This window comes from Mesitornis unicolor, unplaced genomic scaffold (assembly GCF_000695765.1).
Source record: "Mesitornis unicolor isolate BGI_N332 unplaced genomic scaffold, ASM69576v1 scaffold129, whole genome shotgun sequence".
Taxonomy (NCBI): Eukaryota; Metazoa; Chordata; class Aves; order Mesitornithiformes; family Mesitornithidae; genus Mesitornis; species Mesitornis unicolor.
In genome coordinates this window covers 21,328-38,842 of record NW_010207777.1, presented here as the reverse complement: position 1 = coordinate 38,842, position 17,515 = coordinate 21,328, and the positions used below count along the sequence as shown (strand labels likewise).

The following is a 17,515-nucleotide window of genomic DNA, read 5'->3' as shown; positions in this document are numbered from 1 at the left end:
AAACACAGCCTGGTGTCATCCGCAGTAGGGTGATGTGTGTGCTCGCCACCCGAGCCATTGCACATACATAATCCTGTAGGAGCGGCCGTGGGGTCTGCCTGAGAAAGCACTGACATGAGCTGTACTTCTCTCTCCATTTACAGTAGAACTGGAGGAGTGTGATTTGTCCTTTGCTGCTCTGGGAAATTCACTTAATGAATTTAAATTCATTTCCCTGTTGCAGCCTAGAGAAAGGCTAACAAGTTCTGTAATCTTTGGAGCTGGCTTTGCCACTGTATGCATAGAGCCATGTGCTGTCCTTAACCTGTGTGGACCCTGGACCCTTGTTTGCAGTGTGAGTTTGTTTGTGGAAGGGCACATGGGCACAGGGGAGGATGGGTGGGTGTCTTAGTGTCAGAGGGAAGACTTTTGGAGAAACACAATTGCAAATTTTTGCGTGAAGGCGTTTCCATGCAGCTAGTAAAAAAAATGTTGATTTATCAATATGAACTCTTATTTTTGTGAAGACCTGAAGTCCACAATAGAATTTTGCAAACTGTACCACTAAACAGCTGCTGGCTTGCAAAGATTATTTTGTAATGTATTTGTAAGTCTGCAGACTTAAAACAAGGATTTGATTTTGTTTTCCCTAATTTCCTCTCAAACCTTTGCACCTGTGGCTTTTGTGGTGACGAGAAAGCTGTGGTACTTAACACTAGGTGGCTGTCTAACAAGTGAGTTCTTGATTCAAGGCTCCTAAAGCAAAACTTGTCTTCACTGAAGAGTTGACTTGCGCTGTGCGCTAGGGTTTAGCTAATTTTCCTCACTGCTTAACCTCTGTACACCTTCCATTCTTCTTCCTGCTCCCATGGCAAAATCTTTGCCTTGTTCAGAAGCTCTCAGGCTGGGGATGTTTTCTCTCATGGGTGTTGGCAAGCACAGAAGCAGACTGGAGTTAGGAAGGTGGGTGTAGAGCTGCAGTGTGCCCAGCCTGGGCTAGGCCGAGCGGGCAGGAAGTTGAAATGCGTGGTATTGAACAGCTGTAGAAGAGGTGCATGTTTGGAAGGTAAAGAAGCACAACGTGGACTTTAAAAAATAAAAGTTTGAATGAAACGTCAAACATCTCTTAATGATTTATGGACATTATTTTTACTTTGAGATTGCTAGGACTTGTATACTGAAGGCATAAGTACGTGTTTGCCAGTCTGCTCATCTGTCATCTTTTCAACTCCTGACTCACCACTGTATGAGAATTCAGCCTCCTGATTAACTTTTATATTGTTTTGTTTTTTCCCTCTTCAGACAAGTGAGAGACAGACTAAAGCAGCAAGTTGTTGAGATGAATGAGAAATTTCCAGGCTTCAGACCAGGACTTGCAATTTTGCAGGTATTGTTTTCTTTAATTACAGCTACAGAAAATCTTGCAATGGTAAGTGCACAGCTGATGAGCTTTATTAAAGCTGCCTCGCAGTGGTAATGTTTTGTAAGGAACAGAAAAGCAGAGTTCCCTGTGGGATGGCAGCACAGTTCTGTGATGTCTTTTTTACCAGTGCTGTGGCCCAGAAACATTTGGGGATTTGGGGGCGGTTTTGTTTGGTTGGTTTTTTTTCTTTTCATCAGACCCTTGCCGTTCTCTGAGCACTGTGTTTGTGAAATGGTGAAAGAAGGCTTTTTGCCTATTAAGGGGAAGCAGTGCTTGTAGACTCTATTCCAAGTCTCTGCATTTGTGTGAGCCCCAAAGCTGGTCAGCTCTGGGATATGTTTGTTCCAGAGATCTTTGAAATGGGATGTTTTATTAAGGAATTTGATCTGTTGTTACGTCAGAACATGGAGAGAAAAGTGTGGCAAGGAGGAAAGAAGAAAAGAAAAATACCAAACCAACCAAAACCACCTTTTTACCAAGAAGATTTTGAGTGTAGGAGATGGAACAAGATCTCATTGCTGAATTTGATGTCTGTCAGAAGCGTGAGTAAGTGCTAGAGTCTGCACAGAAACACTTGCAGAGGAAAAGCACTCATCAGCACAGGGGTTTGGCCTGTGTTGGGCAGAATTAAGGTGTGGAGTTGTTTTTTGGTTTTTTTTGAAGGTGACTAGTAGTAGCAAGTGTCATGAAACTGGGAGGAACTGTGTGGCCACAAAGGATTGATGGACTGGAAGTGGCTGCTTAGAGAAGAGTCCTCTGTCCTAATTCAGTATTTTGGGCTCCTGAAGAGCTCTTGGTGCTTGTCTCTGGATTCCAGTGCTAAGACCACTGCAGTACTCAAAAAATGTGCACCTCTTCAATGCCAGGAACGAATTTGTTTGTGATTTGGAGTTTTTTCTGCTTTTCTTTTCCATTAGCTTTAAGAAGATTGTCTCTACAGAAGACTTGTCTTCAGGTGTTTAGAAGGAAAGAGGAAGGTCTTTTATTTAAAATTCAGTAAGGAATGCTTTGGTGGAAGTTGCCGAAGTGCTGACCTTGTAAACTGTCTTCAAAAATTGCTGTCTTGTAGTCTTACTGGATTTGGTTTTTTCCCAGTTGGCCTGTGTTCTCTTCAATCCTGGGTTGTCTCAGAGTCCTTTACAGTCTGTTTGCTTTCTGGCTCTCTGACACTTTTGTAAGCTACCAGTCTGGGCTTGCAGTTCATGTCCTAGTACTGATACTCCGCTGTCTGTTTTTCAGTTAAGTCAGGACATTTAGCTGTTTCTGATACGTAGTACCCCACAAGATAAGTGTTCTTTTCTTGGGAGGTATCTGGTGTCCTCTAAGCTCAGAGAGTAAGTCGGTTAATCTTTATTTTTTTTTTTTTTGTCCTGTAGTCAGGAATGTCCTTTTTTACTCAATATATGTGGTCTGTTTGCTGACATCTGCTGATGCCTGCACTCTTCTGGAATTCTTTTCTGCTCAGTATGAGGCATACCTTTTCTAAACCCAGCAGACTTTAAAGGAGAGACAGCCCCTTTGTCTAACGCTAGGGAAGAAGAACCAGCGTATGCTGGGTGATCAGGTAACGCAGTGACCCCTGCAGCTTATGATCTGTGTGAGAACCTGGGATAGCTCCCACGTACCAGGGAGTGGGGTTTCAAGAGTTTGCTTATCAGCTTTTTCTTTTTTACCCCTCATTTTCTTACTGTTTCAAGGAGTAATATCTTTAACAAAGCATACTGGAGGATGCAAGCGGTCTCTGAAATGCAGCTGTACTGTAAGCACCCAGTACTGCCAAAAACTACAGGCATTTGTTCCACTTGCTGTTTTTTCTTTGGGCATCACTTTGTTCTTGTTTTGTTGGTTTTTATTTGCCAGAAAAATTCTCAAGATTCAAAAGATCAGCGTAAGAAATCTCTCCATCAAGGCACATGTAGGTGCATAAAACTAAGATTTCTGGATATCAAAGAGACCCAGCTTTTCTGAACACCTTAATCAGATAATTGAATGTTATTGGCACCTGCTGATCATCTTAATTAGAGAGAGATTTCACTTTTTCAGATGAGATGGCAGGCAGTATTTTCTGCTTTGGAGAGCATTGTGTTTCTAAGGTATTTTCAACAGATGTAAATGGTGTTTATACAGGAGATCAGACAACTTGTCTTTAGCTGCCTCTTACTTAAAAGAACACTTTCCTTTAAGCTCCAGCTGCTTATAGCCTCTATCATTGTGTTTTACAGTTATTCAAGTATACCTCTTGTCTCCTTGGTGGAGCTCAAAGGAAGCTAAGGGTTAAGCACATCTCAGCTGGTGACTGGGTCTCTGTTCTGCAGTGTGACTCAACTGTCTTTTCATCCCTAGGTTGGAAATCGGGATGATTCGAACCTCTATATTAATATGAAGCTGAAGGCTGCTGCTGAGGTAATGCCCAAACTTAATATCTCTTTTTGCCCTCCTACAGTAGGTCAGATCTGAATATGAAGAAGCAGATGCAAACCGAATTATTTTGTCTAAGCTTTGCCTGCAGTGGAGAAACCAGTGTTGGCCTGAATCCTTTGTTATAAGGAAGTAGTATAGGTGTGTAACACTTAGCCAAGCAGGGTACTGTAGGTTGGTGCCACTTTTTATGAGGATCTCCTAGATTACCTGTGTCTAAGGTGCTGATGCTCTGTCTTTCCTGACCTGTGGCCATGTGCTTATCTTCCCTGAATGTCTTGTACCTGCAGCTGGGAACGTAGATGAGTCCCTGTTTCCCTAGGTGATAGCTGGCATCCTCTCTGCTGGCATTTCAAGGCAGCATGCTGTCAAGCCGAGGTGATGTTGCTCATGTCGAGAGGTGAATAAGACAGTTGAAGTATGGACCAACCTAAGTAAGCAAAGCACTCATCGTTCTTCTTCTGGCTCATTGATAGTATTCCCAAGTAATAGGGCTGTGTAGCCGCAGAAACAGGAGATAGGCCTGGGAAATGTGACCGAATTTAGCTGTGACTGGGCTGGACTGAGAATAGCCAGATCAGCCTCTGATGTCAGTTCAGAAATCAGATGATTTCTTGGTATTCTCATTTGCAGATTGGGATCAGTGCCAATCACATAAAACTGCCAAACACAGCGACAGAAGCTGACGTAAGTAATATAGCCAGTAATGAAAAAATGCATAGCCTTGGTTTTGAGCTCAGTAGATGAACTTAATTTGCCCTCTCATTTTGTTTTTTTTTTTTTTTAAAAAAAAAGACTGCTTGCCCATAGATATTAACTTACGAAAAAAGGACTGGAACCTGCAGAGGTTTTTTTTTATTTTTAAAACAAAACTCAAACACTACAATGTAAAGTTTAGAGACTTTAACAGGTGTTTTTTTTAAGAATAAAAAATGTGAGTCATTTATACTCAGGTGGAAAAACTAAGCATTTTGTGTGTATCCTTTAATCCAGATAGGATTATGTGTTTTCCTTTCATCGGTCGTATTTCAGTTTATCAGCCATTAGGTTTTTGGTCTTTACTTCTTGTAGGTCCTCAAGTGCATTGCCTCTTTGAATGGAGACCCTGCTGTTCATGGCTTTATAGTGCAGCTGCCTCTTGACTCTGATAAACCCATCAATACAGAAAAAATAACCAATGCTGTTGCACCTGAGAAGGATGTAGATGGGTAAACTGACTTCACCCCTGGAGAGCATGACAGCTGCTCCAGAAAGAAACCTCTTTTTAATTCTGAATGGTGATCATGAGGCTGGGAACCTTACTTGGCCTTTATTCTTTCAAAATGCAGCTTAAGTAGCATCAATGCTGGGAAACTCTCCAGAGGGGACCTTGGAGACTGCTTTATTCCCTGTACACCAAAAGGATGTATGGAACTTATCAGGCAGACAGGTAAGGAGGTTTCTATCCATTATTCATGAGTGCAGTAGTCTTCAGTAAAAGGAGAAATTATGCATATTGCAGAGCTGTGCTTCACGTTGAAACTTGTATTCAGGTGCCTCATTTCATCTCTGCCTTTTCAGATAGTAAAAGAACTGGTTTTGAATTGGTCCTTCCTTCCTCCCTCCCCACTCCAATTTGCTATCAACACACAACCCAGAAGAAAAAGAGTACACTGAAGTACCAGAGCCAGACTTAAACTGACCATAAGACTCCAGAACAGTTTGAGTGAGTTTGTACTAGGATGCACAATGACCTATTTTTGTTTTCTCCTAACTTGCCGTTGTGCAGGCGTCCAGGTTGCAGGGAAAAGAGCTGTTGTCATTGGTCGCAGTAAGATTGTTGGTGCTCCCATGCATGACCTGCTGCTCTGGAATAACGCAACTGTAACCACTTGCCATTCAAAGACCGCGATGCTGGCTGAGGAGGTGAGTGCGGGGTGGGTGCATGAGGGTTTAGTCATCTGCTGCAAGCCAGTGCTGCCTGCTGCACGTTGTATTGCTACTTGAAGTCATTTCATATTTCATATCAAATGTTTTCCCTGTCCAGTTCATCGTGGTTGTTTAAAGACTTGCACTGGAATAGGATCCTTAATTAGAGGGTTTTAATTATAGCTATAAAATTCTTATTTGGGGTTTTTTTTTGGGGCAAGTGCTGAGAATTTAGTCATCCCTTCCTAATCTCCATGTAGTGGCTCGCAAGACAGCATATGTTTTTGTATTTTTCTGAAAAGGCCAGGTGGTCTTTTGCATTAATGGCTGGGAAATGCTAGACCAAATGGTTTTATCCAGGGTTTTTTTTTTTTTCAGTCTATTTTCTATGACTGGGAGTTGGTACCATTTTCCTCTTTAGCAGTGAGAGCGACAGAAATAGTGTGTTGCTGTGCTGCCACCTACTTGGATTTCGTAGAGCAATCAGCACTGCCAGGCTCTGTAGGCAAGTACTAAAGCTGAAGAGGGGTAGGTGTATTTGAATATAACTCAAAGAAGATCAGAAACACTGCAGTGCTTCATGCTGTTAAGTTGCTGTTTAATAAGAGCGTCATTAGGTTGATTAACAATTGAAGTGCTAATTCTTAATGAAATCTTAAAAATAGTTTATCTCCCTTGAAGATTAAAAGAAAAAATTCCGAGGGATAGCAGCTTCCTAAGCAACGATGAGTGAAGCAGTGCAAGAACTGACAAGGAGCTTTTGTCAGAGTCTCTAGCACCAGCTTTGTGACCAGATCTGTCACATTTACTGAGTGCTGTCTGAAGGAACATTAGTGCTGAATTACAGTCAGCTTTCCCTGGAGTTGAATGTTACACAGCCTTGGACATAAAAACCACAAGACAGTGCTGCCTCAAGTGATGTGCCGCTTAGTTCTGTGCAAGGGTTGTTCTTGGCCGCTGTCTGATGAGTGCTGGGTATATTTCTAAAATTGAGAAGAGCGGCTGAATATGCAAGGATATTTGAAGGGAGGAAGATAAGAATATGCAGAAGGCTTTAATTTTATCTTAAAGTAGTCTGTGTGATCCGCTTGGGAATCTTGGAGGAGTTCACGGGAAGTTGTGAAGTGTTGACTAGCAATAGTTCAGGGTAGGAGTGTGAAAATAGGCCGTAATTTCTGGCTGCAGAAATTTGTCCTGGCTAGCTACCTTTAACTGCTGATGATGCCTTTCCATCTTTGCAATAAGTGAGCACAGAGTTTCACAGCAACTGAAGCTGATCTAAGTTGCTCCTGAAGCAGCTCTGCGTTTCTCCACTGCCAGTGTCATACAGAGTTGTTTATTTGGCTTTTTTTTAATAGGTTGCTAAAGCTGATATCCTGGTGGTTGCAGCTGGTAAAGCTGAAATGGTGAAAGGTGAATGGATCAAACCTGGTGCAATCGTAATAGATTGTGGAATTAACCATGTGCCAGGTGCGTGGGTAATGTATAGCGTGGTGATGTTTGTTTGTATGTAAATACAGTTGCTAAGTAAGTACATGGATACTGTTTCCTTGGTGTTTCTAGTCAATGCAGACTTCTTCCTTAAGCCTGTCTTGGGTAATGAAGGCAACCTCTGAAACTGTCAGAATTAAAAAAGGTTGGTCTGAAGTACTGTCCTAAAGGAGATCAGTGGCAGTTTTGTTTCTGCCTTCAATGGGGCCATGGTTAGTAGAGGAAAGAAGAGGCCTAGGAAATATTTCAACAGAACACCCATGTAATTTGCCTCAGCTGCATAGTGAACTCTTACTGCTGTTGTCACTTGAGTGCACAGCTTTGCTCTCATTACTTTGCAGTTAGGTCTGATTAAGCTGTTCTGTTTGAAATACATAAATAGCAAACACTCTTTTAAAGTAGCTGTGGATTTATTGAATCACAGCGTTAACTTCTTAGGCTTGAATGGCTGTTGTCTTGAAACAAAGCAGCTTCTGCAAGAGTATTGGTGACAATGGCTCTGGCATAGAATAAAGTGCTTTAATAGAGTGGATTTTAGGGTAGGGTTTCACTTAGCTACTCCTTATAAAGGAGTAACAGACAGTCTGGCAGTTTCTGTTTTAATTTCATTTTAAATCCGAATTGCAGATATTGAATGATATGGAAAATTAGTCACCATCCAACTATCTCTGTGCTACACCCACAAGGCTTTTAAAAGGTAGTTTTCATAATTAATCAGTCATTTTGTTGCCATTATTTAATGGAACGTAAAGAAATTTCTGTTCGGCAGTCTTGTTCCTCAAAAACGACACTGAATTGGATTTAAAAACATTACTCCTCTAATTAAAATTAAAAAAGTCATCTGCTATTGCTGTTTGTTGCTTAATGTATTTGTGCCAAGCTACCCAAACTTAGGCAGTTTGCCAAAACCCACAGGGTCACTGCTGGTTTGCATAAAGCAGAATGGCTTGGAGTCCCCCCCACTGGCGTGTTGCAAATGAAACTACTGTTGTGTTTCTGACATATGATGGTGTGACCTTTTTTTTTCCAGGCTTGATGTGAACTGCATCTCTGAGGACACATCACTGTTTCTTTGCAATTAGTTGGCCTCAGGCAGTGCACTGAGATCTGAGCTTCCTGTGCACCCAGCCCTAGTCAGTGTTGCGTGGCAATACACTTAATGGCTTTGTGAGATTCGTTAGTCAGGGCTTGAAATGCCCAGATTTCAAAATTATGGATGCTACAGCCTTTCTTCTTTTTTTCTTCCTGTGGTTTTCTGAAGCTGCCGAGTTTTCCTGCCTCTTTTTTTTTTTTCCTTTTCTGATAGGTTGCAAAAAAAGTTTTCAGATGAATCTTTGGGGAAATGAGTGCCAGAATTGTGGGAATTGCAATGCTACAGGAAGAACAGCAGCTAGGTTTCCAGCTTCTCCAGCTACATCACCGTACAGATAGAATACTGCTCCTAGCTGTGATGGTGATTTGAATGTAGTAGGGGGAGAAACAGCACGGTCGGCACACTTCTTACCAAGCTGTAAGTGTACCCAGCTAGGGGCCTTCTAGGTGTAGATGTGAGTTGCAGCTGGAGGACGTGGAAATCTCTGGATATGCCTGTACTATGCAAGTTGGGGTGACATGTACAGGGAAATCCCAATATGATTTGACTATCAGGACATAAATTTCATGCAGGTTTGCCAAGTAAGAGTTAAAAAAAAGTGAGAGCCATGTAGCACCATGCAAATGCAGCTGTTGTGCTTTTGGATGGAGGATGGCCTGTATACTTCCAAGGCTGCCAGTTTGGAGGCTGGAATAGGCAGCATAGGCACATCTGGCTTTGTGTTCACGTGTACTACAGCTGAACAGAATTTCTTCCAGGTTTCCAGGTAGAGAGAGAGGAAGAGGATTTCCTGAAACCTCTGTAAGATCAGACCAGCGTGTCTCACTCCCTTTCCAAGCTGGATTGTATTTCTTTCTCTCTCCACTGCTGCAGTTGGAGAGCTAGTCCAGCAAATATTCTGAATGCATTATTCCAGGCCTGTAGAAATTGCTCTCCTACTGGAAGGGAGAGCAGTGCAGGCAGGGGATGTTCCCAGAGATGGCATAGTGTCTGTAGTGTCCCTCTTTGAGTCCTAATGAAGGAAGGAACCCTGTTCAAAGTCGTCCTCTGCTATGGAGTTTTGCAGCCCTCGCCATCAGGGAGGATATGAGAGCAGCAAAGGAGGATCAGCCTCTGTGGATCTCGATGCCCTGCTCTTTGAAGGAGCTAGAAAGGTATAGAAAGCCTTGAGTTGAAGCTCTGTTTATAACTTCATGCACTGGGAATCAAGCTGGCATCACAGGCCTATAGAATCAGAATATGTTGGATCCCTCATGAAGCATCCAGTGGTGTCCAGAGAAGGAAGCAGCCTGCAAGCAGGCGCTCTCATGTGTTATAGATGAGGGTCATGTATGGTCTCGTGTGTTTGCAGCCATATATCCACCAGAAACGTGTTACAGTTGTATGTACATTGGCACAAGTGTGCTTGGAAGTCACGTGGATATTCCCAGCCTGTGTCTGGTGAAGGCAGAACTCAGCTCTGGTCCAGCAGCTGCGCTCAGGCTGTGTTTCATGAGCTGTCTCTGGAGATAGAAAGGTGAAATTGTGGGGAGAGGCAGAAAGGGGTGTATGTGAGCTTTCCTTCAATAGAATATTTTGAAGATAATCGAATAGCTTCTAAGTTGTGCTCAGCAGTGCCTGATGTGAGGTGCAGAGGCAGGGACAGAGGGTTTGTTTGGTTTGTGCTGTCACTGTGTCTGTGTAGCAGATTAGGCTGTGTTTGTGATTGGAGTGCTTAATTCAGCAGTTGTTTTTGTCATTCTTGGGCCTGGACTCTTCCTGGCCAGGGTGGCTGGTAAGCCTGGTTGGCATCCCTGGAAGAAAATGTGATTGTTGTTTGCCTTTTGCAACCTAAATTAAACTGGTCTCTAGGCTGGAAGGCCAGATTGGTCTGCAGGTCAGGTAGCTAAACTGACACTGGCTGTGGAAACACAGTTTAACAGCTGTGATGTTGTTCCAGCTTTGAACTTTAGGGAGAAGAAGTGTTGCTTAAAACACAAACGTGACAAAACATCCAAGCTGCTAATTGTCAGTAACAGTGCAGCTAAAAATTAGTGCTGGCAAGAGCTGCTTTGGTTCCCTCTTTGGTTTTAACATGATCAGTTATTTAGGAGCTTAGATTCTCTTCCACTGCTCCACCTTGCCAAATGTACATTGAAGTCATTGTGTTCTGTTCAAACGTACACTTATGGTATACAATGCAGTGTCTCAGTGGAACAACATTAAGATCTATCTACAGAATTTTCACATTGCTTAAAAGTTCCCTAGAGTCCTGGTATCTGAAATGAGGATCTACCACTCCAGAAGAAACTTCAATTTTCTTTTTTTGGTAGCTGTGTCTACAACCTATGAGTTCCTCAGGTGACTGTGCTAGTTTACTAATGCATTTTGTCCTTTTCTCTCTTTATGAGTGAGCTTAAAGGTCATCACTGGAAAAAAAGTGCTGTATCTGCTTCTGAATTGTTAGATTATGTAGTGCAGCAGGATATAGCAACTTCTTTTGCTGGAGAGAAAGGAGATTATTCTACTGAAGCTCTCATAAGCCACCTCTGAGGTTTGTTTTAACAAGACTCTGACCTCTGAGAACTTCAGTATTTACCAGTCCATCATTAGAATGACAGTGAGTAATTGAAAAGCTCAGCACTTTCTGACTTCAGTTTCTGTAAAGGCAGGTGGTTTTATTCAATAGTAAGACCTACATGTCCCCCAAAATGGAACAGAGCAAACATAAACCTGGGTTTTTGGAACAAGTCAGACATGTTTCTTCTCTCGCTTCTTCCAGACCATTGGTTTATATCTCCTTCAGATTGGAAGCTGCACTAATCCTTCAGAGGAATAAAGCAGGAACTGTGAGAGGGTGGTTCAGGTGACATCTCTACTGTGTGTCCCATTTGTGTTTTATTACTGCGCAGATGTAAGACTTGGTCTCTGCTTTGATCCCCCTGTATTTGTTTTGGAGTCATCTTCAGACTGCCCTGTTGGGCCACAGACAACTGAGAAATTACTTGCATCCTCAAAGAAAGGGAGACGTATCAGGCTGAGGGTAACTGGCACTTAGTGGGAAGATGTGTTGCATGAACTGTTGACACTGAGTGAAGTATGATGATAACAGCTTCATCTTGTGGGGGTGTTCTAACTTTTTATCTTTCTTTACAGCTTCCTGGGTACTCGGCTTCTGTTTTGTGTACTCCAGCAGAGGAAAAGACTTCAGTTTCACTCAGTGCTGCCTCCTCTGTTGTGTTGGTGAAATGTGATTCACAACGTTTTCTTTAAATCCCCAGACAGCACAAAGGCCAGTGGAAAAAGAGTTGTAGGAGATGTGGCGTACAATACGGCAAAGGAAAAAGCTTCCTACATCACCCCAGTTCCTGGTGGCGTTGGGCCCATGACGGTGGCCATGTTAATGCAGGTATGTAGGCAGACTGTGAGACTGTTCACCATCTCCTCTACGTTTGCCTTGGGGTATGTTGCTACTGACCATCAGTGCACTACCAAAGCAATTGGTGCTTCCCTCTTGCTCTTGAAGAGGTCTAGTTAGGATTTCCAACTTCTAGTCCAAACAGTTTGGATTCAGTTAACTGAGGAAGACGATGGAAATGTTAGGACACGGGGTTTTTTGATTGGGTTTTTTGTTGGTTGGTTGGTTGGTTTGGGTTTTTTGAGTGTGGTCTCTCAAAACAGTGACAAACAAGCTTGTCTTACAATACTCTGGTTGTAATTCTAAAACTACCTGTAGGGTGATTGGGTAAGAAGGAGGAGAGTAATAGCATACGTCAGCTTCCTCTGCTTTGCTTAAGAAACCCTGCTGGCACAGAACACCCCAAAAAATCCAGCATGCTGGAAGACAGGCAGACGGATAGATAGATACGGTGGGGTTTTTTTTCTTTTTAGGAAAACTGCAAGCAGGATCTCATTTTGGATTGTTAGCAAATGCTTTAACCAGAACACCTTGTATTAATCCCAAAACCCCTAAAGGGGAAAACCTTTGAGAGTCTCTTTGTTAACTAGCATGGTGCATACAGTGGTGGTTGCTATAATGCATTCTCATCCTCGTTTTAGAGCACAGTGGAGAGTGCGCAGCGTTTTCTGCAGAAGTTCCAGCCTGGAAAATGGAACATCCAATATAACCAGCTTACCCTAAAGATGCCTGTTCCAAGGTAATGCTCTCACTGCTAGTGTTTATTGGACAGTATTTCATGGACTTCCATAGACTCTTTAGGCCAGCTAGATGGTTGCTGATTCAGCAAATAGCAGGATACTGGTATTTTGGAAAATTTTCAGTCTGACCTGGCAAAAAAATAGCATCTTGAAGTAGGAGTTGTTGGTGTCAAGTTCCCAAGGAACAGTTGAAAAATATACAGCATAGCATAAGGGAGCATAACATCTTGCAAGCAAAAAGGTAGGGGGTCTTGGTTAGGGGTGTTTTGGGTTGGGGTTTTTTTTGGGTTTTGGTTTCTTTTTCCTTAAACTAAACTCTGAGAATATGTCTATTCTAATGTAGCCAGTATCAGTGGGATTGATTTGTTTAGGTAGAGTAGGTTACAGGTATCCTTTTAAAATATAGTGTTTGTGGCTTATGCTGTCTAGAAATGCAGAATTTGTGGGAAATCTTTGACTTAACTAACTGACCTTGCTTTCTTTCTTTAAGTGATATTGAAATATCACAGTCTTGCATACCCAAGCCCATTGATCAAATTGCAAAAGAAGTTGGTCTGTTCCCTGATGAGGTGGAGCTCTATGGCCAAACTAAAGCCAAGGTTCATCTGTCAGCTCTGAAACGGCTGAAGAACCAGCCAGATGGCAAATACATTGTTGTTACTGGGTAAGTACTTACTTAACTGAGGCTTCATTTACATGGTGCGGAGGTGAAGATCAGTTTTATTAGCATGGCTTCTTGTTGTGTTGCCTTTTGGTAAGGTGATGGATGGTACGGGTTTTTTTGTAAGGGAGCTGTATGGGGTGCTCTGGATTTTAGTAAATCTCACTCTGAAAATCTAGTGGTTTGGGAAATAGATTTCTCTTTTGTGCCAATTAGTGGGGAATGTAGTTTAACATTTCCTTCCTGGAGATGAATTGTTTCTCTCTGCAGGTGAGGGTTATGAAGGGCAGACTGGATCGTAGTCAAAGTTCCAGTCTGGTAGCCTCAACAGGAACCAGCGAGTTGTTTCAGAGGAAAGTCTTCAGCTGTTACGTGATAATTTGCCAGTCTCATTCCAGTATCAGACTGATGAAGATTAGCTGAAGTCTGAGCCAATCCAGAATTTGAGTTGGCATTAACTGCAGCCACTGAGTGGCTGTTTTATCCCTGTGTTTTCAGGCTCACCCATTACGAGTTTCGTTGTGTCTGTTCTGCTTTTTCACTGCAGGATAACTCCTACTCCCTTGGGAGAGGGGAAGAGCACCACCACTGTTGGTCTTGTTCAAGCCTTAGGAGCACATCTTCACCAGAATGTCTTTGCCTGTGTTCGGCAGCCTTCTCAGGGACCAACCTTTGGTATAAAAGGTACGGGCTGTTCTGTTGCCTGCAATTGGAATAATGGGGAAAGATGGCACTCAGAGATTTTATTCTGCTGCGCTGTAGTTTCACATAACAGTTTCGGTTACGATTGCATTTCTTATAAGAATGAAAAACTTTGTGTAAGTTTTTCAGCTTTGTCTTCAAGTGCTGTGCTGCGATTTAAATTAAGCTGCTCAACAGTAGCTGCCTTTTTAAGGCCATTAAGCAAACATATGTAATACTGCTCTGGGCTAGAAACCTTTATTTGCACGATTTGACTGTTGTCTCTCTGTAGGTGGAGCTGCAGGTGGTGGCTACTGTCAAATTATCCCCATGGAAGAGGTAATTCTTGGTACAAAGCCTCATTGCATGTGTAGCTCTCAGACCTTGAAGAGATACTGCAGTCAGACAGCTTAAAAAATCTTTTTTGTTTATGGCCTGGTGTAGCACTCCCAAGAACTGGATGCTTGATTTCAGCGAAGCTACTTTTTTAAAAACAAAACAAACCAAAACAAACACCTTTGGTTGTTTTGGAAGGATGCCTGCGTGGTCAGGGAACTTCATAGGACTGGGAATTCCCAGTTTCTCTGATCCCTTCCCTCCTCTACCTCTGAATTGCTGTATACCCTTGAGCAAAGTACATCCTGTGTATCTTTTTCCCAGCAGTGAAATGAAGATGATAGTGACTTACTGAGTTTTGGAAGCATATTCAGTAGTTCAGTCAGCAGCAGTGGTCACCGACTCTTTCTGTGAGCTGTTTTGGTGTATGTGTGTTTTAAATTACTAACGTGAACTGAGAAAAGAGAAGCTGGAAATCAGTAATACCAAGACCTCAGACTGTGGGGTACTGGCACTGCAGCATATTTCTGACGTGACTTGGCAACAAGTGAAATCCCATGTCTGGGGACAGGGAATTGGAAGGCACGTGTAGCACGTGCTCTCGTGCTGCTCTCAGCTCTCAAAGTAATTGCCTGTAGAATTGTACCTTTGTCTTGTGCACCATAGATTAACACAGGGCAATTCTAGGAAGAAAAGCAGAAATTATCGGAAGGGCTGTTCATTCCAATTGATGCAGCAAGTCCATAAAAGATAAAAACGTTAAGGAGGCAGAATATTGATTCAGTCAGGTGCCAAGAACGTGTGCGAATGATAGATGTGACAGGAAAAATAATCTCCTCCTGTTCGGGAGTGTTAATAAGACAAGCCAAAATGCTTGACTGTGCAGCAGTGGGAAACAGCCCTGCTCTGGGAACAAAACTGACTGAAAGGACTTTCTTTAAGCATGACCCACGTGGTATAAAAGCATACCATTTTGTGGGGGTGTTTTAATTGACGCATGTCTTGTCAAATCAAAGTATTTGGAGTCGCTACTTACAGTAATGACCTTGGTACATCATTGGATATTTCTGCGTGCAGCTTTCATCCTAGGAAAAGATTAGCAAGTGAAAAACTTTTGAGTTTGTACTGCAGAACCAAGGTAGTAGTAATTGCTTTTTGTTGCATGTGTGTAGAATGAGACAACAGTTAGCATTTGCTAATTAGGATGTATAATCGGTGTGTGACTAGCTTCATTCTGCTTTTAGCTATCTGGTTTTTAAGACCACAGTAGCAAGGCTCCAACGAAGTGGTACCATAAGATCTTCTGTCATTATCCCTTTTTCTAATGTCCCCTTTTCATCTTCCACCTTTGCTGCTCTGCTACAGAGGAAAAGAATTGTTTTGAACACACCTTTTACTCCCCTGCCATCATGGAGGTTTGTCACGTAAGCTACATATCCCAACCCATTTGACAGCATAGCTACAGTGCAGCCAGATAGCTCATGTAGACAAACCCACTCAAACTATCTTTTAATGAGACAGAACCAAGAAAACTACTAGCAGTGTCACTGTGTAGTACGTGGTCTACAAGTTCTGCCTACGATACTGTGTGTGAGTGGTTAGCTTGTGCAGAGCTTTGTGCAACCCCAGCTCTGCTGCTAGCACTGCACAAGGTTGCTAGTTTCAATTTAGCTCAGGTGCCTTTGTGGGAGCAGCAGGAGCTTTGGTTAATGTATGTGTGAAACCTGTCATGCAAATAATGAGAGAGGATCAGAGGGAAGGTGAAGGAGGAGTAATGCGGATGTGCCATACCATGGTCTTCTCAGGTGCCAAGGAACCTGTAAGAACTGTTCCCATGGGGGAAAAAAACAATCTACCACCTTTTTATTTGGAAGCTTCGTTCTGGAAGTTTGTAAAATGACATAAATGTGGGGGAGGCATTTTTCTGTTTTAGAGAGATTTTTTCCTCTCTTCCACATACTGCACTGAGCAATCTCTCCCCCTCCACCCTCACCCACTTTAACATAGCTATTAATACTTCTCTTTCCATCTGTCTACGATGAATTGAAATAAATGAAAAGTGCAGGAGGATGAGGTAACTGATATGTTTTATGCCCTTTAGTTTAACCTGCACCTCACTGGTGACATCCATGCCATCACTGCAGCCAACAACCTGGTGGCTGCTGCTATCGATGCACGTATGTTCCACGAGCTGACTCAGACTGACCAGGTATGATCCTTTCTTACGAGGTATTTGGGCCCAGCCCACTTTGGCCAGGATGTTTTGGGTGCACAGCAGTGCTAACTACCTACCTGTTTCATTCCGCAAGGCGCTCTACAACCGTTTGGTGCCTTCTGTCAATGGTTTTAGGAAGTTCTCAGACATTCAGATCCGAAGACTACAGGTAAGTTCACTGTTTTTGCACTGGTTTTTGGTTCTGTTACACTTTACATAGGCTGAGCTAGGCTACAGATGCCCTTGTGTTATCCTGTAGGTGATTCTGCTGGCATTTATTTTTTTTGCATAGAGTGTGCAGAAGTGTGGTAGCCCTTCTTACAGCACAGAAACAGCAAGGTGCAGCCCCAGGGGGAAGAATCATTGATGTAACTCTCTTTATCATACGCTGTATGAGTAACGCAGCAGGAAGAGGCAAAGGGATTGGTGCCCTTTGTTAGTAGTATCAATTCAGTCCTTAATGCAGTTTAGGAAAGGACCAGAATTAGTCTCCTTACCCTACACCCAGCTACAGCTAGAGATTAATAGTTCCCATGTCGCGGCTATATAGATAATGCAGGACAAAAAAGGGAAATAATAATTTATAAAATTAAGCAAAATGGTGGAGAATTTTTTGTGTTATCCAGATTGTGCAGACATGGAAAAAATACCTGCCCTCTGCATCCTCCACTCCTCCTCTCCCCCAAAAAGAATTCCCAGTTAAATGAGTAGTTCTGTCTTTGTGTGGTAGTCCCTGGGCAGTCCACAGCTTCTCTGATCCTCAGAAATACATGCTGGTTCACATTAATCCCTGGCCTCTACGGAAATGAGGATTAACAGAGGAATGGTTTTGCACTGGGCTCGGACCTCTGGGTAGGCGGACAGCCTGGGGCCTGCTAAGCTCATTCCAAGAACAAACCCATTCGTACGATGTTCAGGCTGCATCAGTTGCCTGTTTGGAAGTCAGGAGCAATAGATTACTTAGAAAGTTTAAACTTTGATTTCTTAATTGGCTATAACATCTCAACCATTGGAGAATGTGTCATTTGCTTCCACTGCTGGACAAGGAAGCTATGTCACATTGCTTGGTGTTCCTGTGTAACCTCATCTGGGTGTTCCTGCTCCGGTAGGGGGATTGGACTGGATGAGCTTTTGAGGTCCCTTCCAATCCCTAACGTTCTGTGATTCTGTGAT

The 17,515-nt window shown here is 42.7% G+C and overlaps 1 protein-coding gene across 1 annotated transcript in view; it reads left to right on the top strand.

Moving 5' to 3' along the window:
• The first annotated feature begins 1,278 nt into the window (after positions 1-1,278).
• Positions 1,279-17,515, top strand: part of MTHFD1 (methylenetetrahydrofolate dehydrogenase (NADP+ dependent) 1, methenyltetrahydrofolate cyclohydrolase, formyltetrahydrofolate synthetase) — a 32,944-nt gene continuing 16,707 nt past the window's right edge. The window contains exons 1-14 of the mRNA XM_010192220.1: positions 1,279-1,366; positions 3,746-3,805; positions 4,454-4,507; positions 4,892-5,028; positions 5,149-5,249; positions 5,589-5,725; positions 7,087-7,198; positions 11,573-11,700; positions 12,351-12,448; positions 12,940-13,113; positions 13,658-13,794; positions 14,084-14,130; positions 16,229-16,336; positions 16,437-16,511. Coding sequence (XP_010190522.1) covers positions 1,319-1,366; positions 3,746-3,805; positions 4,454-4,507; positions 4,892-5,028; positions 5,149-5,249; positions 5,589-5,725; positions 7,087-7,198; positions 11,573-11,700; positions 12,351-12,448; positions 12,940-13,113; positions 13,658-13,794; positions 14,084-14,130; positions 16,229-16,336; positions 16,437-16,511 — 1,416 coding nt within the window. The 5' untranslated portion in view covers positions 1,279-1,318. The remainder of the gene's footprint in view (positions 1,367-3,745; positions 3,806-4,453; positions 4,508-4,891; positions 5,029-5,148; positions 5,250-5,588; positions 5,726-7,086; positions 7,199-11,572; positions 11,701-12,350; positions 12,449-12,939; positions 13,114-13,657; positions 13,795-14,083; positions 14,131-16,228; positions 16,337-16,436; positions 16,512-17,515) is intronic.